This window comes from Vombatus ursinus, unplaced genomic scaffold, assembly GCF_900497805.2.
Source record: "Vombatus ursinus unplaced genomic scaffold, bare-nosed wombat genome assembly UNPS02009062.1, whole genome shotgun sequence".
Classification (NCBI taxonomy): Eukaryota; Metazoa; Chordata; class Mammalia; order Diprotodontia; family Vombatidae; genus Vombatus; species Vombatus ursinus.
The window spans coordinates 12,882,881-12,910,091 of record NW_020948840.1 but is presented as its reverse complement, the minus strand read 5'-3'; the positions used below and the strand labels follow the sequence as shown (position 1 = coordinate 12,910,091).

Sequence of the window (27,211 nt, the reverse complement as noted above, 5' to 3'; positions counted from 1 at the left end):
CTGAATCAAGACTTTTGGGATCTCCTATATTTTGGTTAGGTATGTGATCCACCAGTTTTTTTCCTTACCTATACAGACATTGAAAGACCTTTCTTTCTGCTTGTAAAGAGAACTTATATTGATATAGTCCGTATGTGGAGATTTCAGATCACAAATCTGAGAATATGGAGGGTTTCCTGTACTGTACCTCTCTAATTTGAAGAGAAACCTAAGATTACAAAGCCTTAAAATACGGTCCTGTGTCAGTTTATTTTGGTCCCTTCAAATTTTAGTATTTCTATAGTGGACACCTCAAGTGCTCTGCTGGTATCTGTATTGTGTCAGGAGGAATCAAGAATACCTTCAGCACTTTGGATGGTCCTCCTCAGTTGAAATTATGAGGCAGTATGGAAGGAGTCATATAAGCAAAGCAGACATGGATGAGTTTTGATTTGCATAGTTGGAAGGATCTTCCAAATTGATGAGTTAAGTCATTGAGTATATACATATATATATATATTTAAATATTTTATATTCCACCTTAAAAAGGTACTGTACTACCCTTAGTGATATTTTTCTCATATACATATATATGTATATGTGTGTATGTATACCTATATATCTCTCTCTACATATATATATATATATATATGAAGAATAGCCCATTTTTTTCTTTTTGAAGCAATTGATCATCATGGGAATATTTCAGAAATTCACTTAATTGTAAGTAAACCTGCATGATGAAATCCATTAGTCGGTTGCTGTCATAATCAGCTGCAGATTGATGGTGAAAAAACAGCAGGTTCCCCTCTGGTCTGGGATTCCTGCCCTGGTTATTCCACTGCAGGCTTCAGATTAGTCTGAAGGCTGGAACTGAGACTCTGTCCCCTCCTGTGGAAAGAACCAGACGGATGTTTTTTGATTCTGAACTTATTCCTTGCCCAATACATAGCCTATAGCCTTTAATTGTACCTTGTCCTAGAGCCTCACCTGTAGGTCAGGTCCCCTCCTAAGTCTGACCTGGATTTGAGAGCTGCCATTTAGCACCCATTCTTACAAGATTAGGGTCCCCTTTGTCAATCTTGGACCTCTGTTTGCATACAACCTTGCTCTTCTTTTAGTTCCCATTTGTGGACTGCTCTATGTTGCACATCCCTAACCAAAACCTGTACTCACTGTCTGCAAACCTGGCTCTTCCTGTACTGACCTGAGCTGGATAAATGACTTATTAAATTTATTCTTGGATTTCCTGATAGGACTTAGTCTGCTACATTTTCTAAATCTTTGTAGAGGAATTTTGATAGAGCTTGACTGTATTTCTTCTTGCTACTTCACCTCACTCCGCCCATTCCTTTCCAACAATGCCTGTTCCTACTAGACCCAGAAAAGAACCCTGTAAAAGCCCACTCAATTTTACTGATTGGAGAGAGTGTGGCCTGTTCCCTCTTGGGTTCCCAAGTGGCCTATTCCTGTGTTTATTCTCCCTGACCACACTTTCATTTACACACACACACACACACACACACACACACACACATCCCTTCAGTAAAGCTTACTTTTTTAAGTCTTATGGTAAGCTCCTTGTTTCCTTAAATTGGACCTGGGTATATCATACCTTCCTAAGTATGTGTTAAGACTAGTTTTAAGGAATTAGAAGCATTCTGCCTAACAACCATTGTTTCCTTGTTGATAGTATCTGTGCTTTGTTATGTTGGTGACAAACAATTCTACAGTCAGGATTTTAATAATCTTCAATAATAATCCTCAAACCCCACCCCCTTCAAAAAAATAGCACAGTAACTCCCAAACTCACAGATTTCTTAGTTAAATAAAGGAAAGTGTTGGCAGTAGTTAATACCTTCTTCCTTTTCTCTTTGGAACAAAAATACAGAAACAATACCAGTCTGGCAACCTTGACTTTATCAACAACTAAGACCTTAAAAATGAAATAGCACCAAAAAAGCCTCCACATGTAACAAAAATAGATTTGCTCAAGTATTTTGCATCTTTCACTTAATTTTGCACATAATATTTGGTTTTCTGATTTATTCTGGCACGCTCCAGTTTGATTACATATTACAGTTAATCACTGCCGCCTCCTGGACAAGCTTGTATTAAACATCTGCTTTGTGCCAGTCAGGAAGTAAATAAAGTGTTGTGCATGTTAACCTCACCAACAGCAAGCATCACAACTTAATTAGTATTTGGCTAGTTAAGCAGCTGAAGAATAAATTTAGATTTATTTAACAATTGGTCTACTAGACATTTATAGTAGCCAATGACCTCTTTCTACATGCAGTTTTTATTGTGCTTTTTTTTCTCCTAGAAATATATAAAGTAGATTAAATGAAGTGAAATCAAGATTCAAGGAAATTGTTACAGAAACATTCAGATAAATTACACTTCAATGGATCCTTGTTCTCATTGATGTTGATATTTCATCTTTATAAATCATATCCCTTCCAGAGCTTAGATAGTCTTCACAAGAACTGCATTACTTAGGTGATTACATTACAGGTGGATTAAATCTTGCATATGATCTAATCTAACCTCCATCTTTTTACAGATTGAGACTTGGAGAGGTTTAAGTGATTTGACTCTTTTTACTATACTAATTTGATAAACATAACCCTCTAGTAATAAGCTTATTGAGATTAGGCAGTCTGGTCCTTGTACAACTGACACATCACAAAGCCTATAACAGAGACCTTTTCAATTTGGTATAGGCTCTTAGTGCCCTCAGGCAACTTTTTAAGACTGTAAGTTGCAGAGAAAATATTGAATGGCATCGGTAGAGGAAGTTCATCTTGTTTGTTCGGTTTGTTGCATGTTGTATCCCCAATTGGATTCTAAATTCCTTGAAGTCAAGGACCATGTTTACCTTTCTTTGTAGCCCAGTACCTGATATAGTGCCTGGCATATAGTAGGCACTTAATGTGTTTTGAATGACTGACCTAGAGCTGCCTCTAGCAAACAAAAAATTCATAGGTTCACTCCTTGTCTCAGTGATGTACCAGAATTTGGACCCTGCCAACATAGCTTTTGATAACCTAGGGTCACTTCTAGGGCCATGATGAAGAATCAAAGGTAAGATATTTAATGTTCCCAACTTTTAGAAGAAGGAACTTTGATCCTATAGCCCTTTGTGCTTACTACTCTTGTTAAAGTAAAGGTTCCATTAATATCAAGAGACTGTTCTTAAATAATGGATTTGATGACCATGGCAATAAAATTTTAAAAGGGAGATTTATTGTACTATCATTAAAAAATTTTTTTTTGAATTTGTTAATCATCAGCAGTAAACATTTATTAAGCACCTACTATATAGAACAAGCTTGACCCTTGGGGAGATAAAAATTTTAAATAAGACACAGATCCTACCCTCAAAAGTTGACTTTCTTTGTTGCCAGTTAAGGAAATCCCCAAGTACTTTGATTTGCTTCTTAAAAGTTATTGGCAAAAGATATTTTTTTGGAGAGTCTAGTCATTGATTTAAAACCAGTTTTTAATGTTTTATTGACCTTATGTACTTCTTAAACTTTTGTCAAAGAAATGTCTTCTATCAATATAACATTTTTACCAGATTTTTCTTATTTTTTCATTTATTTATTACTCTTTTATATTTATCCAATTAAACATCTTAAGTGTAAATTTTTATTTTCTGTTTTTTAATTCAACAAATATTAAAGGTATAAATATATATAAGACAGAAACAAAGCTGCTTCTGCCCTCAAGGAGTGAAATTACATAATAAAATCCTTATAATACTCTCCCTTAAACTAGCTCCCTTCAGGGTTTGAGAATAAAGACAAAGGCTGTGTCTTTTGGGATCCTGGGTCTTGACAGGAAAGGGACTTGAGAGGTCATCTAGTCCTACATCCTCCTCATACACATGGGGCAACTAAGATCAGAAGATGTGAAATGATTTGTCCACAGTCACACCACTAGTGTCAAAAGTGGAAATTACATGCAGGTTACACCTCAACATGCTAAGACTATCCACTGTAGGCCTCTGGCCCCTTCATGTGTACTAAATCCAGTCCTGTTTCCATCCAGTTCTTCTGTCTATTAGCTGGCAGGGAGCTACTTTTATAAAGTAATCTACTTTGATGGATCTTAAATTGTTACTCTCTCTCTCAAGAATATTTGTGCTTTCACATTGATCTTCTTTAAATAGTACTCAATCAAGAAAAATAAATACAGTGATGAAAATTTTAGATCCAGTGGTAGAGCATTAGAGTATAGATTTGGAGTTAATAGATCCCCTCATACCGTACTATATAGGAGGCTCTGCATTTTAACCCAAATTTGCATTGGATAGTGGGAGTCACTCATAATTTTTTTTTTACTTACGTTATTAGCAACAAGAGTTATCAATTTGATCTACCACTTTTATCATGAATTATGAAAGTTTCTCTATTCTGAGCATCCTTTCTGTTCTAAGAAACTACATAGAATAGTCTTTGTTTTTATATTATTGGAAACCTACCCTTTTTCTGAAACACTTCTCCTAAATTTATGTAATTGTTTATTTCTTCCACCTCTTATCTTTATGCTTTCCAAACAGGGTGACATTTTTATTTGACCCTCTGTTCATTTAGGACAAAAATGAAATACAACCCTTCATAATTTTTAGAGTGAATTCAAGTAGATAACTAAAATAATCAGTAAGTGAAATGACATATACAAAAACTGAAATGTTTATTTCTAAGAAAGGGCTTATTAACTAAATCTTTTTGGCATTTTCATGAGGTTTATGGACCCCTTCTCAGAACTGTTTTTAAATGCATATAACATAGGGTTACAGAGGAAGCTAATTATATTAAAATAAAATTATTAGAAATAAGTTTACAGACTCCAAGTTAAAAACCTCTTCTAGGAGATTTTTTCTGCTATTCACTAAACTTTTCATAGGCATATATTCAAATCTTTTATAATTGATAAGAAAATATACATAGATCATCCAAAGTAAATGTCTGTATATATCTGTACTCATTTTTAGTGAGTTGCTTCTTAAAATTTTTTGCATTATGGCATATGGCTCAAGAATGTGCGAGTAATTGGAATTTTGTGTTTGTTCTTTCAATTTGGAGATAATCATAAGAAGTTTACTCTCTTGAACCTCCAGAATGTCTCTCTTAAGCTCTACCTGCTTTGAATAGTTCTATACCTAGGTGTCTCAGCATGTAGCTTTCAAGTTCCTTATGCAATGGCAGAATTGTATATTATCTTTGTGACTATATAGACTTCTGTTGAGGTGTTGAGTCCTGAAGTGGTTGGTCCTATATATTGTCCACCCTCCAAAAATTGATATTTTTAGTATATTAATTTGAAGAAGAATTTTTAAATGCTGAGGTGTTTTTACATGTCTTCCCAATTTTGACCAAATGATCCAACCAGAGCTATTATTAATAATCCAAAGATTTATAAATAATCTGTTTTAATTGGCAAAACCAGTTCATTCAGTTGAACTTTATTTTTTCTTTTAAGGAAATATTTGCCCATTTTGCTCATGTCCTAGTTCAGGTTATATATTTTGCTTACTTTGTTAGCTGGTTCGTGGAATTCACAACATAGTGGAAATGTTTGCAGATGTTTTGTGCAATAGCGACTACAGTTGCTTCCTCGTATTTCTTCAGGGCAGTGATCACAACCAGATTCAACGTATGCACAAAGCAGCGGATACCATGGTAGCGGCCGTCGCTGATTGCTTTTACCATGTTGGATCCATTGTCTGTCACAAAGATCTACTTCCAGCTAGGTGCCTTGAACCCAAATAGCTTTTCACACAGACTTCAGGATATGAGCCAAGGTATGGCCTTTTTTCATGAGCTGGGCCTACATATGGGTTGACAGTGACTTAAATACTTTATATATATCTATATATATATCTGTATATATATATAGATATAGATATAGATATGACACTACTGGATATAACAGTAGTGTCAGTGACCAGTTGCTGTCAGCATTATACAGATAGTATATGTTCTTCATGTATTTGAAGTGCTCTTACCATCTGGAATTTAATCTTCTTTCTTTTCTGTATACATCATAAGGAGAAGTGTTCAAGTGAAAATTGTTCTTACTTGGATCTAGTAAAGGGCTCTTATGAAATACTAGTTTTATGACCCTACTATTTTCTTTTATTGTGAGATCACTGTATAATCATCTGAGTGTCAATTATATGATCTAAAAATGCTGATGTAAGCTATTGTCTTTCTAGAGCAGATTCTTGGTTTTATTCAGGAATAAGAAGTTCTACAGCTCTCAAAGGAACTAGGATTAAGTTTAGTTAATTGCTTATGAATATTTTTTAAAAGGAGTCAGTGTAATGATAATATTGTGCTACTGTGGTTGACCACCAAAATCTAAACCCTTCCCCCTGAACCAAAAAGAGATGTGATTGTTCAAGGGAAGAACACCCTAGATGTTGAAATTAGTATTTTACTTTAGTATTCCTCCTTCTGCCTAGTAAGATATTTTTCTTTGAAGTGGATCTATTTCAGTGTTCAGTGGATCCACTTGATTGATAATTTCCATAAATCTTCTGATTCCATATAGTACTGTTACTAGCATCATAACACTTTTCCTTTCCTTCTCTTTAAAACCTTTTGGTTTGGGTGTTGCTAGCTAGTGTCCTGATGTTTAGGAACAACTTTTACATCCTGTCTAACAATTGGTTAATACCACAGAACTTTCCAAACATAATGAGGTGCTGTCAGAATTCTTGTTGCAGTTGTCTGGCGAGGTTGATGTGATTTGACAAGATCCCTGTATTTATTAACTGAGAGACAATCCCCTTTTTCAGTCCCTAGAAAGATCATGTGTTCTTAAACAATTAGTCAACAAGCATTATGTAGTTGCTGTGCTGGGCACTGGGATAAAAAGAAATGGAACAGCTCCTGTCATCAACGTGCTGAAAATTTCCCCCTTCTTCATGTAGTACTTGAATCGTATTATATGGTAAACTTTTATTAAGTGACAACTATGTGCTAGGCAAACTGTGCAGCAAATGTAGAAAGTTTAGAATGTGGCCTTATGTAGCTTATAGATGAATAAAATACTAATACAGATAGCTATAAAATACAGCACTACATGATGAATCTCTTAAAAGAGATAAACCACTGAGCAAAGACTAAAGGGGAAAATACAGATAATGAGGATCAGAAATTACCTTCTGGAGGAAATAATATTTGAAAAAGGCTTTAAAGAACAGGAAGGAATTCAACAGTTAAAGTGGATGAAAGAAGAGTTTTCTTTCTTTCTTTCCTTTTTTTTTTTTTTTTAAAGAAAATTGGGGTTAAGTGACTTGCCCAGGGTCACACAGCTAGTAAGTGTCAAGTGTTTGGTCTGAGGCCAGATTTGAACTCAGGTCCTCCTGACTTTAGGTCCGGTGCTGTAGCCACTGTACCACCTACCTGCCCCAAGAAGAGTATTCTTTGGGGTTTAGATGGGGAAAACTTTATCCTCTCTGCTCAGAAGATAATCCAGTTTATTAGGATATTGAGTATACTAGAGCGCCAATATGAGATTAAGATGAGAAAGATAAGTTAGTGCCAGATTGTGAAGGATCTTAAATGCAGATGGGAATTTAAATGTTCCTCAAAAGATAGGGAACTTTTGGAGGGGTCTGTTTGTTTAGGTTTTTTAATGAAGAAGTAACAAGAGATCCATGCTTAAGAAAGGTTTAGGAAGAGGTATGAAGGTTAAGTTGGAAAAGGGATAGGATAGTGATAAGAAGTCCTATAAAGAATCTATTAGTATCTTTCAGGTAGCGGGTAATGAAGAATAGTACTAGGGTTAGTAAGAATACAAAGTGAAAAACAGATATGGAATGTTAAAAAGGTAAAAATGATAGCATTTGATAATTGGACATTAGTGAGCAAGGACAGAGCTGGAGATAACCACAAGATTATGAACATATAATAATATAACTGGAATTTATTTAGCACTCTAAGGTTTGTGACTTATTTACATTATCTTATTTGATCCTCGTTATACATAACCTCATGGGTTTATTATGCTACAGGCATTGTAGCATCCTCCACCGGGGCAGGAAAGTTTGGAGGAGGAATAGGTTTAGCGGGGAAAGAAAATTAATTCCACTTTGGACCTCCTTGGAGATATCCAACCACCAGCTGACCATGTGAAACTGTATCTACTTTAGAATTTCTAAAAATGGAAGATTAGGGAAGGCACCAAGATTTGAGTTAATCTGCATAGAAATAGTAATTAAATTTGTAGACCTGATGAGATCACTGCGAGTATAAAAGAAGAGGGCCTAAGACAAAATCTTTAGGGAAACCCATGCAGGAATGGAAGGTGATCATCCAGCAAAGGAGACTTAGAAGGAACTATCAGACTGGGAAGAAGGAAACCAGAAGGGGGCCTTATCACAGTAGCCAGGAGAAAGGCAAGAAAGGGTAGGCTGTTAAGCAGAAGTGAGGATCTTAATCTGTGTTAGAACTCAAAGAGCATATGAGGACTGAGGAAAAGGCATTGTAATTATCAATAAAAAGATCATGGTAACTTTGAAGGGAACAGTTTGATTGGAGTGGTTGGGTTAGAAGCCTGGTTCTGAGGATTTGAGAAGTGAATGATTAGTGAATAAATGAACACAGCAAGCATAAGCAACTGTTTCTAGCTAGAACTTTGTCATTGAATTTGAGGAGATACACAGGATGATAGTTTGAGATGGCAGAATGCGGCAAAGATTTTTTTTTTAAGGTTAGAGGAGAGATGGCCTTGTTTTTAAGCATCAAAAAGAAACCAGTTGAAAAAAAAGCTTTCCAAAAGAGGTAGGGACTTAAGAGGCGAACATCTGGAAGAGGCAGGAGAGACTTAGAACAAGGCCATGAGTAGAGGAGGTAATTTTTACAAGAAGGGCTTCCTTTTCATTAGAAATTGGAACAAATAAAATGAAGAGGACAGGTATTGCTGTTGAGATGTGGAACAGGAAGCAACATCAAAGGCCCCACAACTGAAGGCTTTTTCTTAGTTAAGCTGGATGAAATATCTGAAGATAAAAGCATGAGAGCATAAAGAGATTAAGAGAGAAGAAGGTTTGGAGCATAGAAACTTGTGAGAGCGTGATATAGTCAGTAAAGGAACAATAAAAGCTTTACTTTATAGTAGTGAGTGACCAGTTAAGATTAGATAACATGAATTCATATAGCACCTAGTTAAAATGGTTAACCTAGTTAACTTCTTAAGCTGTGTTCAGACAGATGAGAGATATAAAGAAGGTAGTTTATGGGATTTCATACATATAGAAATGAAAAAGCACTAACCTTATTTTACAGATAAGTAAACTGAGGTCAGAGAAGTTGTGACTAGACCATGATGACACTGTTAACAAATGGCAGAATTGGAACCTGAACTTAGCTCCTCTAACACCAGACCCAGTTCTATAATGACTTCTTTTCCATGCCCTAGATCAACCAGGTTTGAGGATTGGCATTGCGTGCATGATGATAGAACAAGAGGGATAGTGATTGAAATGTGGAAGATGGGTTGAACTGGTCACCCATAGTATCAAGACTGTAAAGAAAGTGAAGCAAAAGCAGACTTATTTTTGAATTGGATGGGCAAGAAGGACAGGGTCAGTGGGAGGACAAAGGTCACAGTGAGGATGAAAAATAGATCTAGAAGTGAGGCCAGGGAGGCGTTTCAACTGGACCCTCTTTCAACTGAAAGTCTAATTTTTTTTTCTATAAGAAAAGATTCATTTTATTGACATTAAATTAATTTTTTAGAATTTTATTTAATTGTTTGAGCTTGTATTTTTAAAATTATTAATTTCATTTGGTTAACTACTCTGTTTCCTGGCTATATCTAGACTGATGAGTCATCATGCCAGGTTATTTGAATTAATTGAATATAAACAAATATCCTATTATAAAGAAAAATGTATTAACTTGGAAAAATAAGCTTTACTTTTGTTAATATGCTTATATTTTGGGGATAATTTTCATTTAGTTGGGTTCATGGATCACCATATATACATTTTTAAGCATTAAATAGTCGTTTATATATGCTTGAATATTTTGTATTAATATATGATAATAAAAACTAAAAATGGGATAGATTATTTACTTCACTTGAAACTTGAATGATTACTACAATTAAATTATAAACATAAAGATCAGCAAAACATAACTTTTTGTAGATTTCTTTACAGATTACACTATAAAAAGACATGAGAACTTATTTTATAATGAAATAATGTTAATGGAAGCACAGTTTGCAATATTATTTATGAACTTATAGCGAGATGTTTTTAAATGTTTTAAACTGCATTATTACTAGACTGTGGTAATATTAAAATTAAAGTTTTATTTTCTGGATATAAATATTGTTAGGGGAAAATCACGTACTATGTTTCCTTGCTTATTTAATTGAATTTGGTATTAAGTGCATTTTCTGTTTTGTTCACTGCCTCAGTGTTCCTGACATTATCACGAGTGTTTTGTCATAAAAAACTTATTTATAACAAGATTTCCTGAAGTGGACCTCAAGAATTTTGTTATATAAATACATGTATTTAAGCATACTTTAATTTCAGTTGGACTTAACAGCTCTTCTAAAAACTATTGAACTTATATTTACTCCCTCTAAATTCCCTGAATTTACATTAAATTCAGGTATTGTGCCACTGACATGGTAGTCGTTCTATCAGAAAACACCCAGACATGGTAGAGTTTTGTCTTTTATTTTGTTGGTTGGTTAATTTTTTAACCATGCTTACAGGTTATTAGAACATTTTTCTTCATTTACTGTTATGATGCAAAACTAAGAGTGTGGGGCAGGGGGAATCATCATGACATGTATCCGAGTAATTTTAAGATGACACCTAAAAAACCAGTGTTTTTTAATTTGGAAAAAAAAATTTCTTTAAACATTTTTAATTAACTAAACTGAATAATTTCATATTAGAAGCAACAACTTCTTAAAATGCCTCTCATAGTATACATTAAACTGACTTCATGTTAGGTAAAATGCAAAATTCATTTATACTTAAATAGTAGTAATAGTCTTGCTGTTGCTGATTGTTATGTTTAAGCTCTACAATCATATTTCTCTTCATATGTCCCTTTAAAAAATACAGATCTAAAAAGGATAAAGCTAAAACAGGAGTAAAACCAGATGCATCTGATCAGGAACCTGAAGGACTAACTCTTTTGGTTCCAGATATTCAAAAAACTGCTGAAATAGTTTATGCAGCTACCACGAGTTTACGGCAAGCAAATCAAGGTAAAATAATTCATTTGCCATATATAACCTTCTAATATTCTATTAACTGATTAATTTTGAACACGTTGATGTACTGAAAACCAAACCAGTTTCTTGTTATGTGTTATGGATAGTGGTTAGCACCTTATTTCAGAATTTTATTTCAGTATCAGATGGATACTCTAAGAAAATTGAGTGGTTGAAAATCATATACTAAAAATCTGATCATCTTTTATACATGCATCTTTGATTTAAAAGAAAAGTTTTAGTTAGTAGAGAAAGATGTTAAATTGTAATTTAAGTTAACATTTTTTAAAAATTACCTCCAGAAAAGTTCAATTTTGTTGTTACCTTTTCTGATAACTATTTTTTAAAAATCAGTAAGGGCTTATAAGATTTAGTATGTAGTCTTGTTGTAAATGTGCTTAAAATGGAAGGGAATGAATGCTTTGCCAATAATTATCAAAACAAAAACATTATAAAATACAAAAATTATAAAGCAAGTACATAATGGATGTTTATTGATGTTATTAACTTTCATTAGCTTTAACTGTAAAAGCAAAGTCTTTCTAGTTATAATCATTTTACCAAAATGCATAACAGATATCATTTTTCTTAAAATATTAATAACAGAAAAAAAATTGGCTGAATATTCCAAGAAGGCTGCTGTGAAACCAAAACCTTTGTCAGTATTAAGATCACTTGAAGAAAAGTATGTAGCTCTCATGAAAAAGTTACAGTTTGGTAAGTTAAAATCTTAGTATATGTTTTTAAAATTATTCATTGCTTATAAAAATGGTTGAGAGATCTACTAAATTCTTAAGATTATAGTTTGATTCTGTATGATATTTGATTTTAAATGTATAGTCTGGGGGAAAAAACCAGTAATATGTATATTTCTGCAATACTTCATGATTAGTTACATATTGTGAGAAGAATATCCTTTTTCATAGATAAGGAGTTTGTATATCAAGAGAAGGCACCTCTTTAGAAGGGATATGCCAAAGCTTCATTTTTTAAATAGTTCATAATTTTATCTGTCGCAACTCCTGATTGGGAGGAGAGCAGCTTAAAGGGAACTATGAATAAAGTCTTTTAGAGATCTGAAGCTTTAGTAGTGGATAAAGAAATTGTGAAAAATAAGAAGTGTTCAAGAAAATTTACCCTAAAAAACAGATAACCAGAAAAGGAATAAGTCATTTGCTTCCTTCCTTGACCTTGAATTTCTTGGTTTGGTTAAGAATTCTGGTGGAAGATGGAAACAGCAATTGCCACCTAACTTGGAAATGCATTTCTCTATATTTTGTTAATATTTTCCATTGGACTAGTGGCATGAGTCCTGTCCTTCTCATTTTGTATGCCACCGTTAGTGTTAGTAATTCATCATATTAATAAACATTACTGATATGTGCAAGACACTATCTCATTGCTAGAGATAGGCCTTCAGAGAGGTTACAGTGCACTGGGGTAAATACTCCACGTACACAAATAAGTGTAATACAGTGTTTGCAGAAGCAGGAAGGAGCATTGACAACGGGAGTATTCAGTCATGGCTTTGCAAAGAAGGTGTACCTTGAGCCTTGAAGAAATAATAATAATAGCATTTAGATAGTACTTACTACATAGCAGGCACTGCTAAGTTCTTCACAATTATTATCTCCTTTGATCCTCACAGCAACTTCGTGAGGTAGCTGCTCTTATGATTCCCATTCTGTAGGTGAAGAAACTAAGGAAATAGAGGCTAAGTGACTTGCCCAGAGTCACACAGTAAGTGTCAAAGGTTAGATTTGAACTCGGGACTTCCTAATTCCAGGTCCATCATTCTATCCACTGCACCACTGAGCTGCCAAAGTTTCTGAAAGCTCAAGATGTAGAGGGAGTTCAAAAAGAAGTATAACTGCCAGCAGTAAATTATTAATAGTATCATTGTACCCTACTTTAGTCAAACAACAACTGGACTACTCTGTTCAATCCCCAGAGTATCATTTAGGAACAATATTCTCCCTGGTTCCTAGTTCAATGAGGCACTATCATCAGCTGTCATCAGCTTCTTCCACAATTTTGAGCTTGTTCTGGCTTAGAGATTCGCTTCACAGTTTTCCTACTTCTAGAGAGTCATTATAAACTCTAATCCTTAACATTTACTTGTCTCTCAAGATTCACAGATGCCTAATTTGTTCTCCTGATCTGTCATATTATTTAGTATTTATATTATTTCCCTACTTTGATATCCTAAAATACATCTCTATGTTTCTTACATTACTTCTACCTCAGGAAAAAAAAAGTTTCTAAAAACAAATTACTAATGAAACCTATTCTAATTCAAAATAGTTACAGAAGGTATAAAATATTTGGGAGTCTATCACAATGGTCTGAAGAAATAAAGATGGACTTAAATATGTGAAGAAACATTAATTGCTGATGGACAGGTTGAGCCAATAAAATAAAAAATGACAATATTACCTGAGTTAATTTACTTATTCAGTGCTTCAGTCCATCAGGCTACCAAAGGAATATTTTATAGAGCTAGGTAAAGTAATACTAAAATTTATATTGGAAAACAAAAGGTCAGTATCCCAAGGATCATAATGAAAAAAATGGCAAGGAAGTGGGTGTCACTATCAGAACTCAAACTAAGGTACAAAACTGTAATTATTAAAACAGCTGGTACGGGTTAAAAAATAGAGATCTCAGTCAAACTGGATACCATACAAAATGCAGAAGAAAGCAAATATGGTAGCAGAGTATTTGATAAACACAAAGACCACAAATTTATTTCACCACAAATGTATTAAACCACCATCTGTAGTAAAAGAAAGGGTGTAGAAGGTCCAAGGCCTTGTTGCAGTCTTACCTCATACAAACCACAATCCATAATAGTTTGTTTTTTGTTGTTGTTTTGTTTGGTTTGGTTTTTGCAATTGGGGTTAAGTGACTTGCCCAGCATCACGCAGCTCATAAGTGTCAAGTGTTTGTTCTGAGTCCGGATTCGAACTCGGGTCCTCCTGACTTCAAGGCTGGTGCTCTATTCAGTGTGCCACCTAGCTGCCCCCTATAATAGTTTTTAACCCATAGATAGTTTTTAGCTATTTTAGAGCTATAAGCAACTCTGTCATCTTTATATTGTAGGTTTAGCTATATATTCAAATGAGCACATCTATATATATTCATATTTCTTCTGTGGCTATGTCCATTACTTTCCCAGTTTACCTTTGTGCAGCATAAGAGAGAGCAAAAGGAACTGGCTTATGAGCAGATCCTTTTGGCTAGGTAGATAATCCAAAAAGTTGGTTTTACTTTAAAACCAAAGATGACCATTACCTCCAGACGTTATACCAAGGACCAAATAGTTTTTACTTTTATTTTTAAGGGTTTTTTTTTTGTTATTATACTTAGTAAACTTTATGTTTTCTAAAGTTTTTTGTAATCTGCAAAGAAGATTTCTGAAAATTATTTTTACCATAATTGTTTAGTAAGTGTGTTTCTTTGGGTTGATCTTTTTTAGAGTGAATTCATGTCAGTTCTGCCATTATGTCTAATTGTTTAAATTTCTTTTTCATTTCCTATCTGTTCCCTGTGTTTCAGTGGAAAGATCAGTGGATTTCAAATCCAGAATCTTCTATTTAACTATCCAATTACTGTTGGAGCATCTGAACTTCATTCCCAACATGTCCACCTGAATGACTTTGGGCATTTAACCCTTCAGGCCTCTGCTGCCTCCACTTTAGAATACCAGAGTTAGCATTTAGGAAAAGACTTGAAATTAGGCTTAAAAATTACTAAAATGACTATTCCCTTTGACCTGGAAAAACCACTATTAAGCATTATACCTTAAGGAGGTCCGAGATGTACTTGTGTACAGCATAAAGTTATAGTAGCACTTTTTGTGGTGACAAAGATTGGAAACAAACTAAATGCCCACAATTAGCATATGGCTGTAAACAGATTGTAAATAATCATATGAAATGAAATATGAAGTGACATGAAGAATTTGGAGAAAAATGGAAGGACGTGAACAGCGAGTGAAATAAACAATACAAAGAAAACAGTATACACAATGAAAACAATTTAAATGGGAAGAACCAAAAAAGAAAACAAAATAAAAACCCTAATGCTGTGTAATTATAAGCACGAATGCTGACACCAGAGAAGAGTCAAGAAAATGCACCTCTCTCCTATGCAGAAGGACTGGAGGTGGGAGGGTGTAACATACTGCACACACTGGCCGACTCAGATGATGTGCTCATTGGATTTGCCAGTTGCTGTCCCCACCCCATCCCCCACACTTTCTATTTTTCATTACATAGGATTGTGTCTTAGTAGTAAAGAGGGGGAATTCTTTATTCTTATAATTATATAATAATTATTACATATTTAATTAATATTGATTATAATCATTATAATATATAATTATATGATATACCATAACATATAAATAATATTATATATAAAATATAATGCAACATTAATTTTATAATTAATAATTACAAAGATTATTATATAATAATTATATCAGTTGTTCTTAAAGTAATACAAAAAATATTGACAATGATAGGATAGATTACATATTTACATATATATTACTAGGTCCTTACAGCTCTAAATCTGATATTCTGTGGAACGTTCCCTCTGTATGTAGCTTCATTAATGTTATGCATTGATTATGACTGCTTAGTGAAGAGTCATTTTTACTTCTCAGAAGTCATATATAATTAGTAATTTTCATTTTAACAATTTTGGAAAGGCACTATGGGCTATAACCATTATTTATGTCTTCTATCTTATTCGTTTGTTTCCCCTGGATTGTTTTTTTTGATATCTTCTGTTTTGCATGAGTCGTTAGTTGTTTTCCTCTAACCTGGAATTATACTCTTGTTAACAAAGAAAAATAGTTAAGCACCAAGATTATAAATGCGAGAAATTAGATTGGTGGTGGTTTCAGTGGCAGAAATAGTGGCATCCAAATTTTTAGGTTTACATATTAGCCCAGTTACTGATTTCTACTTTAAGCTCATAGTATTATTATTTTTTTTTTTTTGCCTAGGCTGATTAACTTGGCATTTAATCATATACTGCTTTGCATCATTGTTGAGCTATTCCAAATTTGATTTACTTGATTTTGGGATTATAATCCTAACAGAATCTCACGCTAGTTTTTTGTCCACTACAACAGCTAGGCCCCCCCCCCCATAAAAAGGATGAAATAGCTTCATTAGTTCTTTAATTTCATTAAAAATTCATTGTTATTGCACTCTAGAGTAGCATCATTTGTAAGACTGGGAACTAGAAATTGCATATGTTTTAATAATTGTTTACTAATTTCATAACTTTCAAGTCTCGGGTTTATTTTATAATGTATACTGCTTCACATTTTCTGCTGTTTTCTCTTCTGTCCTAGATACATTCGAAATGGTTTCTGAAGATGATGATGGGAAATTGGGTTTTAAAGTAAATTATCACTACATGTCACAAGTGAAAAATGCAAGTGATGCAAATAGTGCTGCAAGAGCCCGACGTCTTGCACAGGAAGCTGTGACACTTTCAACATCACTGCCTCTTTCATCATCTTCCAGTGTCTTTGTACGCTGTGATGAAGAACGACTTGACATCATGAAGGTATATGGTATATTTTAATTTTTTTCCTCCCATCCTCTTTATTACTTATTAGAAGGCGCAAGCTGGGGATGCTATTATAAATTTTTTGCAGTAAATATTTTTTCTTAAAAAAAAATTCATGATAAGTACATTAGCAAGTGTTTTATGAGGTCCAAGGTGGGAGGTTGTTAGTGACTTGGCAAGTGGAGGATATCAGGAAAGGCTTTCATGTATGACTTGGAATTTGAGTTGAGCATTAAAATGTGGCCAGGAATTCAATAAGCAAAGAGGGAGGAGAGACCAACACCTCAGGCATAGGGAATGGAAAGAGCAAAAGCAAGAAAGCATGAGAGCATAAGAAATATTCAGAAAACATAGTAATAAGCCCATTGTGCCTAAATTAAGGGGGAGGGGACCAAGAAACAATATGCAATAAGGCTAGAAAGGTATACTAGTGCCACATGTGGCCCATAACATTCCTGACTGCTGCTGAGACAGCTTAAAATCTATTTGGAAAATATTTAACAAAAAAAAAATATAATAAATTATACACATATCACATTTTAAAACTAAGTCAATATGCAGCAGAAGTTGTTACATAGAGATGAGTGGCCCCTGTTTCTATTTGAGTTTGACATCACTATTGTAGAGAACTTTGAATGATAGGCAGAAAATTTTGAGTATTATTTCATGAGTAGTAGGGAGATAGTGAAAATTTTCAAGCAGAAGATTGGCAAAATTAGATCTATGCATAGTAAAGATTGCTTTGGCATCTTTATGAAGAATGGATTGTGAAAGAGTTTTGAGGTATTGTGCTTCAGTGAGAAAAATGCTCAACTTGAGGTAACAGGGCCTGAGTTTGAATCCCATCTCTGCCATTTACTATCTGAGGGACCTTGGTATGTCCCTTAACCTCTGTGAGCCCCAGTTATTTCATCTTGATCATGAAAGATTAAATTAGATGATTTCTGAGGCCTTTTGTAGCCCTAATCTGTGATCCTATGATCTTTTTGGAGGCTGTAGTAGTAGAAGCTGGTTGTAGTGAGGGTCTGTACTCAGATAGCACTGTGGGGGAATAGAGTGATGAGCCAGAGAGAAGCACTGTGAAAGTGGATTAAGTGATAAGTGAGAGAGAAACAAGGGTCAAAGGTAAGTTCAAAGTTGTAAACATGGGAAACTGAGTGAAAGTTGGTGCCTGTACTTTTGAACATGTTGAGTTGTGGGACATCTAGGTAAGGCAGTAGGCATTTGGAGACATCTTCATCTCAAACTACCTGTTTCTACCCCCATTGCATTATGAGTCTACAGCAACTGTTCTAAGGTCAATAAACACTTTCAATCAATGAATTCACTGCCCTTAAAAAAATTCCCATTCTCTATGTCTACTTTGCAGATTTGTTACTCTGAATATATTTGACATTTACTTACCTGTGTACGTGTTTTTCTCCCTCATAGTATGGAGGTGAATCCATATTTGTGAATTATACTGCCAAAGAGAGAGTATGGAGAAAGAAGAGAAGAGCATCATGAACAGACACTTTTAATGCCCTTATCTTAGGAGATGGGGTTTTTGAAAAACTGAGGATCAAAGGAAGGAGTTAGCAATGCTAAGAGAAGAGGGTATTTGAAGACAAGTTAGCACAGAATATTCAGTAACATAGGAAGTAGGTCAGTTCAATTCACCAGGCATTTATTAAATGTCTACTGTATGTTAAGAATTGGGGGTACAAAGAATAAAAGAGTCCATTCCCAATGAAACTTAAACATGCTACTAGGGAGAAAAACATGTAAACAGAAAAGTAAATGTCAGATATATTCAGAATAACAAAGCTGCAAAATAGACATAGAGAATGGGAATTTTCTTAAGGGCATTGAATTCATTGAAAGTGTTTATCCACCTTAGAGCAGTTATAGACTCAAAGTGCAATGAGGGTAGAAACAGGTAGTTTGAGATGAAAATAAATAATGACAGACTGACTTCCTGAATGTTGAATGTTAAAGGATCTCTAGGTTCACCCCTCATCATTTGTCAGTATCATCCAAGACTAGTAATTAAAAGAAGAAAGTTGCAACATTTTCTCTGCATCATCTAAAATACTTCTTCCAGGAGCTTGATCCACCAAAAAAAAGGGGGGGAAATCTTTTTTTAAAAAAAATACCTAAGAATTATAATCCCTATTACCTCCAGAATCAAATATAAAGTCTTCTATTTGCCTTTTAAAGTCCATAATAATGGGTGCCCTCCTATCTTTCCAGACTTCTTATACCTTACACATATGCATTATCTCTCTCTCTCTCCCTCTCCCCCTCTCCCCCTCCCTCCCCTCCCCCCCTCTCCCTCTCCCTCCCTGCCCCCTCCCTCTCTCTCCCCTCCTCACCCATTGGCACAGCCCTCCTTGCCATTCTTTGTAAAGGACACTGCATCTCCCCACTCTAGGTATTTTCTCTGGCCATCTCCTATGCCTATTATACGCTTCATCTTCTATGCCTCCTTTCCTCCCTGGCTTCCTTCATTTCTCAGCTAAAGGCCTACCTTCTGCAAGAAACCTTTCCCTGACCTCCTCAATTTTAGTGGCTTTCTTCTAAGATTCTCTTCAATTTATCCTATATATAACTTTTTTTTTAATATAATTGTTTGTATGTCGTTTTCACCCATTGAACTGTGAGCCCTTTGTCATTAGGTACTGTTTTTTGCCTTCCTTTGTATTCCCAATGTTTAGTACAGGACCTGGTACATAGTAAGGGCTTAATAAATGCTAGTTGATTTGATCTATGGAGTCTAGGTTAATTAAGCTATGTGAACACTATAAACGAGTAGCATCTAATATTTCAATATTTCTGAGGGTCTTATCCTTGGAAAAAAGGAATTGCTTCTGGATCCAGGGAATTTGTTCTATTGGGGAACACAGCCAATTTAAATTTGGCCACTGTACTACCTCCTTATTCCATTCCATCCCTCAGTTTGACATCCAATTTTTCCAAAGTACAGAGATTAATCTATTGACTTCCTAAGTGTTTTTCCCCCCAACTGGAGTTGTAGTTTGTGGTGATTTAGCAACAGTTGGATAGAGCATTATAAACCTGGGGAGATATCTATATCTATATCTATATCTATCTATCTATCTATCTATCTATCTATCTATATATATATATATATATATATATATACATTTTTGGCTTGATTAATGCCAACAGTTATAAGGCAATGTTTGGTCAAGGAGCAGCAAAGTAAATTCATTGACCTACATTGGATTCAAATAAATGATTCTAATTATCTGTTATAAAGACCTCATTGACTCTTATCACAAGCTAAGTTTATTACCATAAGAAGCAGTCCTGGAGCCTAAGATGTAGCATGTATCAGGTATAAGGTAAGATATTTGGGCTACTTGACCCAAAGTAGCAGCAGTCCTCAACTAAATACATTTGTAGCCAGTCTCTGGACTGGCACTGGCATTCTCTCCCCTTGAGAGTTCTAGAGGTACCCCTGAGAGGTCACAGTGCTTCTTTTCTAATGATTTCGGCTCATGCTCCCAATACCACTGTATGTTTGCCTCCACTGTTAACTCTCAATGATTAGGGTACCAGTTCCATGTGATCAATTAACATCAGTTAATTTTTATAGTGCAATATTACTTTAGAGCTATACCAAGAGTAGAAATAGAACTTTCCTCCACCCCAAAGTGCCTTCTGTCTCTGGAAAGAGCGGGTTCAAACTTAACACATTTTCTAAATAGCATTGGTTCTACCAATTTCATCAAGCAGAATGGTATGGTCTGGATCATGGGTGGGGAACCTAGGGCCTAGAGACCACATGTAGACCTCTAGATCTTCGGCTGCAGCCTTTTGACGGAGTCCAAGTTTTACAGAACAAATCCTTTTATTAAGGAGATTTGTTCAATGAAGTTTGGATTCAATTAAAAGGTCGCACCCAATGATCTAGAAGGCCACATGTGGCCTCGAGGCTGCAGGTTCCCCAGCCCTGGTCTGGATGAATGAATTCATATCCTTGCTACTATGAGCTGGATCAACTTAACTCATGTGGCTTCTAGCAAATTCTCACATAGACTTCAGCTCCAGACTTCTTATGGCTTACTTTCTCAGCCTTTCACAGCTCACAAGGACACAGCAATATTCAATCTCATTCACCTATAAATAGGAAAGAATAGACACAACAGAGGCATAAGCGAATGTAAGGCCGTGCACTGGTGGCATCATGATCATTCCAGACTCTCACCCAGTGGCTCTCAACTCTTAGTCCTCCCTGCTCTAGTGCCAGCCAAATCAGAAAGGGCAGTACCCAGAGATTTGCTTTGGCTAATTAGTGCTATTTGAATACATCCAGGTTCTGGCTTCACAGCCAATTACAAAGGCTCCTCTTTGCCAAGTGGCTGACAACTGAAACCAGGTATAGAATAGCTTTTCATTCTTCAAAGTCCATGTTGGGATGTATCACCTAAACTAACTTGTATATGCTCATAAGGACTGAGCTCATTGACCATTTCATTGGTTTGATTGTTATCTCTATTAAAATGACTGTCAAATTGATAGGTCCCAATCTTTTTTCTATTCTGAGCTGCAGGAATACATCTTCAGCTGCTTATGGATGGGGCATTTGAAATTCAACATATTGAATACAAATACTTTTATTACCCAAAAAATTACCCTTTTTTCTAGTTTCCCTGTTTCTGTCAAGGGCATCACCATCTTTTAGTTTCCCATGTTCATATCCTCACTGTCATCTGGATCTTATCATTTCTGTCTTCATAACTCATCTTCCCATCCCTTTCTCACCACTCACATTGTCACATTGTCATTGTCACATTGTCATTGAGTATAGCAATAGACCTCTAATTAGTCTCTTTGCTTGCAAGTATTCCCCCTCAACCCCATCCCCCCATTCATCTTCCACAGTTGTCAGTGATTTTCCTAAAGCACCAGTCTGATCATGTAACTCCCTCTACTCAATATACTAAGAAGACTTCATTTCATCTCTAGGATTAAATATAAGTTCCTTTGTTTATCGTTCATTACTCTTAATAGCTTGGTCTCAACTTTCTTTTCTACCCTAATTAGACATCACTCTTCTTTACACACTGTAGAGATCCAGCCAGATGGACTTGTCTAATATACCAAATTCTGTCTCTAGTCTCTGTGCCTTTGCATTGGTTTTCTCCCCTGCCTGGAATGTATTCCTTTCTCACCTCCACCTCTTAAAATCTCTATTTTCCTTAAAGATCAAGGGTCAAGTACCATCTTCTAAAACTTTACCTGAATTCTCTCAAACTACTAATGCCTTCCTCCCACCCCCACAAAAAAATATTTATTTTCTCTCTATATATATATGTCTATGTTTGTTTTGCCCTTTATATTGTCAGCTTTTTGAGGATAAGACTGTTTTCACTTTTTGTCTTTAATATTTCCAGTGCCTTGGACAGTCCTTAGTGTATACCACATGCAGGTAATAAATGCTAGTTGGTTAATTGATTGAAGAAAGCTATCTTTATTTTGATGCAGATTGTGCTTTTGATTTTTGACACAGAAAAATCCAAGTATATCAAATATTTCAGTCTTGATGTGATTTTTTTCCCCCCTCCTTACATCTTAGGTTCTAATCACTGGCCCAGCAGATACTCCTTATGCAAATGGCTGCTTTGAATTTGATGTCTATTTTCCACAAGACTATCCCAGTTCACCCCCACTTGTGAATCTGGAGACAACTGGTGGCCATAGTGTTCGATTCAATCCAAACCTTTACAATGATGGCAAGGTAATGTACTTAAAAAACTTTTTCTCATTGTATTAAAATGTTTTTGTAATGTTACCATGTATCCATATTTTAGTTATGTTATTTCACTATATTGAACCCACTTTATTTATAGGCTTGTGATTACTCCTTGGCCTTGTTATACAGCATTAGGTACCTTTCCTAAGGTTAAATGTGAGAGGAAAATGTTTATTTTTAATCTTTTGTTGTTGTCTTCTTTTTCATGTTAAATATGGGAGGTTACAACAAAAACGTTATTCCTCAGGTATAATAAAAATCTGTTTAAAGGTTCTTTAGACCTTTTACATGGTTATGTTTGCTGTGCTCTCAGTACAAACTATATGTTGACAGTATTACAGCATTTAAAAAACTAGGGGAGTGTACATCGACTATACAAATAGCTACTTCTCTGGTTATAAGGGACTGAATTCCTAACTTACCTTTACATGACAGATTTACTTGAAGGGGTACAGTTTGAAGAATGCTTCAGAAAGTGTTAATGTATCTTTGACTTGTTTAAAAATGTGTGGGCTGCCCCTGTCCCCAAAAGAAGCAAACTGACTGTAATTAAAACACTTTACTCGCTCTTGGCTATAATACAAGGCTTGGAATTAGAACCAATATTTTCTGTCAATTTAAAGTGTTTTAGCTGAAGGCAAACCTAGTTCTCTCCTTTATGCTTCCTTATGGACAAGAAAAAAAATTTCTTTTAAGCCAGTCTATGAATAAATATTATATAAAAATACTGATTATGAACTAAAGCATGAAAGTAGTTGATACCAAGATAGTTATGGGATTAGGGCACAATACCTGTGATTTTTAACTGATATATGGAAGACTTGGATAAGGAAATCCCCTCTACTAATGCCTAGCATTACCTTTTCTACAATTTAAAGTCTTAGAGTTGGCCTAAGGAACTGAGAGGCAAGATGACTTGCACAGGGTCACATGCAGTATATGGCAGACAGGTAACTTGAACACAGGTGTTCTTAGGTCAACATAATGCATTGCTTCTCTCGATATCTAGAAGAGCAAAAGGAATTGTTCCCTTCTGGCAGTGTGTCAAAGGAACAAGGTCTAGTAGATTTCTAATCACCATTTCATCATTAAATAGCTATATTGCATTGACCAACTTATTTAGCTTCTCTGTATATTAATTTCTTTGTCTTAAAAACAAGATCACCAGCTCTACAAACATGAGATAGTTGGGAGAAATTAAACAAGATCATGGATGTGAAATTTTAAAAACTATAAACTTCTACAAATAAAACTGCTTGCTAAATAATTTTCTCCTATGCTGAAATAGTATTGTAGGAATGTGCAAGCGATAAACTTTAAAACTTTAAACTTACTTCTTTTCTTTAGAAGACTAATGTCTTTTCTTTTTGGTTGATAAAGATCACCCTACTTTGAGTTTGTCTTCCAGCCATAACATGAGATAAACATTAATGGTTGCTGCACACTCAACTATAATCTCTTTAAAAAAGTAATTTTTACCTTGTCCTACCTTTCTTTTAAGTAGCAGATATCCTTGAATCCTCCAAATAAGTAATTATATCATAAACTCTCCATGATATTCTGAGTTTCTTCATTCAGTGTGAAGTTAGCAAAATCTTATAGTCTTTATTCTGGATTTTTTCCAGAAACAGCATTGCTTTTTCCAAATTTGATGAACTTAGGCACACATACCTACAGAGCAGTCTTTATGTCTCAAAATGAATTCATATCATATTTTTCTTGTTTATGTATTACCTTAAGCAAGTCATTTAATTTCCCTGGGCTTCATTTTCTTCTCTGAAATGATAGGTTTGGACTCAATGGTCTCTAATGGCCTTTCTAGCTCTACATCATCTATGATCCTACAATACATTTACCCACTAACTAGCCTTCATATGTATTCATTTTTACCTGCCTTTTTCACTCATCATGGAACTTTCATCCTTTTTGGAAATACTACAAGACCACATAACCAAGTATTTTTCTCTTCTTTCCTGACCTCCTGTCCTAAAAATTCTTTGGAATTCTCCATCCTCCAAGAATATTTTTTCAAAAAGTAGTTAATCGTTTTTCATTTAAATGAAATTGTAGTGCCATGTAGAGATTTGTCATATCCTGAAAATGTCCATTCCTTTCAACATCCTCACTACCCTTAAGGGTTGGAAGAGATAAGATTTATATAACATAACGATTTTTTTCTTCTAGCATCGACAGTTTTTGTTCATATGGTTCATCTTGCAATTTTCCCATTAAAGCTTTGTCTCTCTTCAGGTTTGTTTAAGCATATTAAATACATGGCATGGAAGACCAGAAGAGAAATGGAATCCTCAGACATCAAGCTTTTTACAAGTAAGGAAATTTTTTTCTCACCCTTTTACTTTTAAATACATAAACACAAAATAGCTGTAAGATGGTAACTACACAGGGAGAAAATATATTGACTCTTGGTTTTCTTTGTTCTTGCTTTTTGAAGTTTCTAGGTCTTTTTAAAAAAAAATTTGAAACAAAACAATTTCAGGTTTGTTGAGATTTCAGTGCTTTTTTTCCTAGTTCCATTTGAATTATTAAATTGCCTTTCTCTCTAATTACCTTAAAACTGAAAAAAGAAATTATTTTTACAGTTTAGAAAAGAGTTACAGTAATGCATTGGATGCTTTAAAAATCTTTCAATTGATGTAAAGAACTTTTCTAACTTTCAAGTGCTATATATGTCCAATTATTATTAGAACACCTGGGCACTTTCCTCGAGTCTGTTGTTACTCAGAAATATAGAATAAAATGTCCAAACTGAAAGGATCCTTAGAAGTCATCTTGTCAGTGAGATGTAGGATTTAAGAGCTAGAAGTAACTAAGACCATTTAGTCTACGCCTTTCATTTTACTGATGAAGAAACTGAGATCCAGAGAAATGAGTAAAAAGTCAAGGTACTATAGGAGTAAAGAAAAGAGTCCTGGATTCAAATCTTTGTCCTTTTGCAGACCTAAATCTAGTGCTCTTTCCCCAGTAATGGTATAACTTTCACAAGCCTCATTTTGCAGATGAGGAAACTCAAACTCAGAGAGGGAAATTGACTTGCCCATGTCACATAGTAAGTGGCCACACAGGGCCAAGCACCCTGGTCTCTTGGGTCATTTATTTTTCATCTGTGCTCTTTGTGTGTTCTGGCATTTGAAGGCTCATCCTGTTTAAACGCTTATACATTAATACATCATATCTTATTTTTTTGTCATGTTTTGGGGTTTTTGTTTTCTTTTGGTTTTGGTTTTTGGTTGTTTGTTTTTGTCATTGCATAATTTCAGCAATAATGAGACTACAAAATATGAGCAAGGGTCCATTAACCACTTAGTTCTTCTTTGCATAAGAAAGTGCTTTTTGCACTTCGTAGTTACATAAAAAAATTAACAGTTACCCATTTAGTTAAAGCAAACTGGATTTTGTTTTTGTGTGAAGCTCCAGACTGTTATGTGATATCTTCCATGTACAAAGTAGCTTGTCTAGCTAATTAAATCAAAGTCCATGGGGGATAGAAATTTTTCCTTTTTCCTTGCCTGATGTACATAGCATTAGCCTTAGAAAGGAAGAACTCACAGGAATCCTTAAAGATTCAAGACTGTGATTTATTTTTGATTCTTTGTCATCAGTCTTCTGGAGCATAAGCTGAAGAGTCGTCAGTACAGTGCATCACACCTCTCTTTACCAATCAGAAAAACAAGTAAGAATATCTCTGTGAAATTTATGATCACAATTATTTCTTGACTGCCTACTTCACTAACTTGCAAATGAAAATCCACAGAACTTGAAACATTTTATTTTCTCTTAAGCATATTTTAGTCACTATTATTAGTATAAATTAAACTTTTAATGAATTTTCCATTTAAGGAAAAAAGCAAAATAAGAATAAAGACCTCCTTTTTTTTTCTCCAAAAAAATGAATAGGAATTTTCTCACCATATAGACATTTGTATTTTTCGTTAACATTATAAAATTTTTGTGGAGCACTATTTTAGGCATTGCTGTTGCCTAAAACATTCTTCCAGTGTACAGAATCGCATTTATCTTAATAACGTTAACTTTTTTTCCTTGAGTATTAGTCTGTGTGAAAACTTTTTTTTCCCTAATTCTTCTGAAAATCTTTTGCCTTCAAAAATAGGGTCACTTAATTTCAATGTTGTTTCAAATAAAGGAACTTGATGTAGGCCCAAAGACAGCCACAAGTTAGAAAGCATTATAACTTTAAAGCATTATCCCTGAGGGGTAACTGTGTTATAACAGATAGAGATCTTTGCTTGAAGTGACAAAGACCTGGCTTCAAATACCTTTTTCTACTCATCCTGGGCGAGTCATTTAAACTCTCATTGTTCTAAGCCAGGGGTCAGCAAGCTATGATTTGGTTGACCCTCTTTTTGTTTGTTGTTGGTGGGTTTTGTTTTTTTTTTAGTGGTGAGCTAAGAATGTGTTTTACATTTTAAAAAACAGTAAAACTTCACTTTTGTATTGGTTTTCTGACCCCTGCTCTAGGCAACTCTTTAATACCATAAGTTGCAGCAGCAGTATAAGCTTTGGTAGAGGGAATTGACTCTTTGAGTTTCTATGTCAGTGAAACCACAGGTCTAATCCTAGAATCTTCAGGATATAGAA

At 34.7% G+C, this 27,211-nt stretch overlaps 1 protein-coding gene across 7 annotated transcripts in view; it reads left to right on the top strand.

Annotated features, from left to right (window-relative positions):
• BIRC6 (baculoviral IAP repeat containing 6) overlaps window positions 1–27,211 on the top strand; it is a 316,937-nt gene that overhangs the window by 251,553 nt on the left and 38,173 nt on the right. For 6 of the 7 annotated variants that reach the window (XM_027850508.1, XM_027850509.1, XM_027850510.1 and 3 more), the window contains 5 exons: window positions 11,090–11,235; window positions 11,848–11,958; window positions 16,613–16,830; window positions 22,418–22,579; window positions 24,845–24,922. In XM_027850508.1, the coding sequence (XP_027706309.1) occupies window positions 11,090–11,235; window positions 11,848–11,958; window positions 16,613–16,830; window positions 22,418–22,579; window positions 24,845–24,922 (715 nt within the window). Of the gene's footprint in view, window positions 1–5,618; window positions 5,792–11,089; window positions 11,236–11,847; window positions 11,959–16,612; window positions 16,831–22,417; window positions 22,580–24,844; window positions 24,923–27,211 lie in introns of those variants that run through there. The other variant, XR_003568132.1, reaches the window with a different exon arrangement.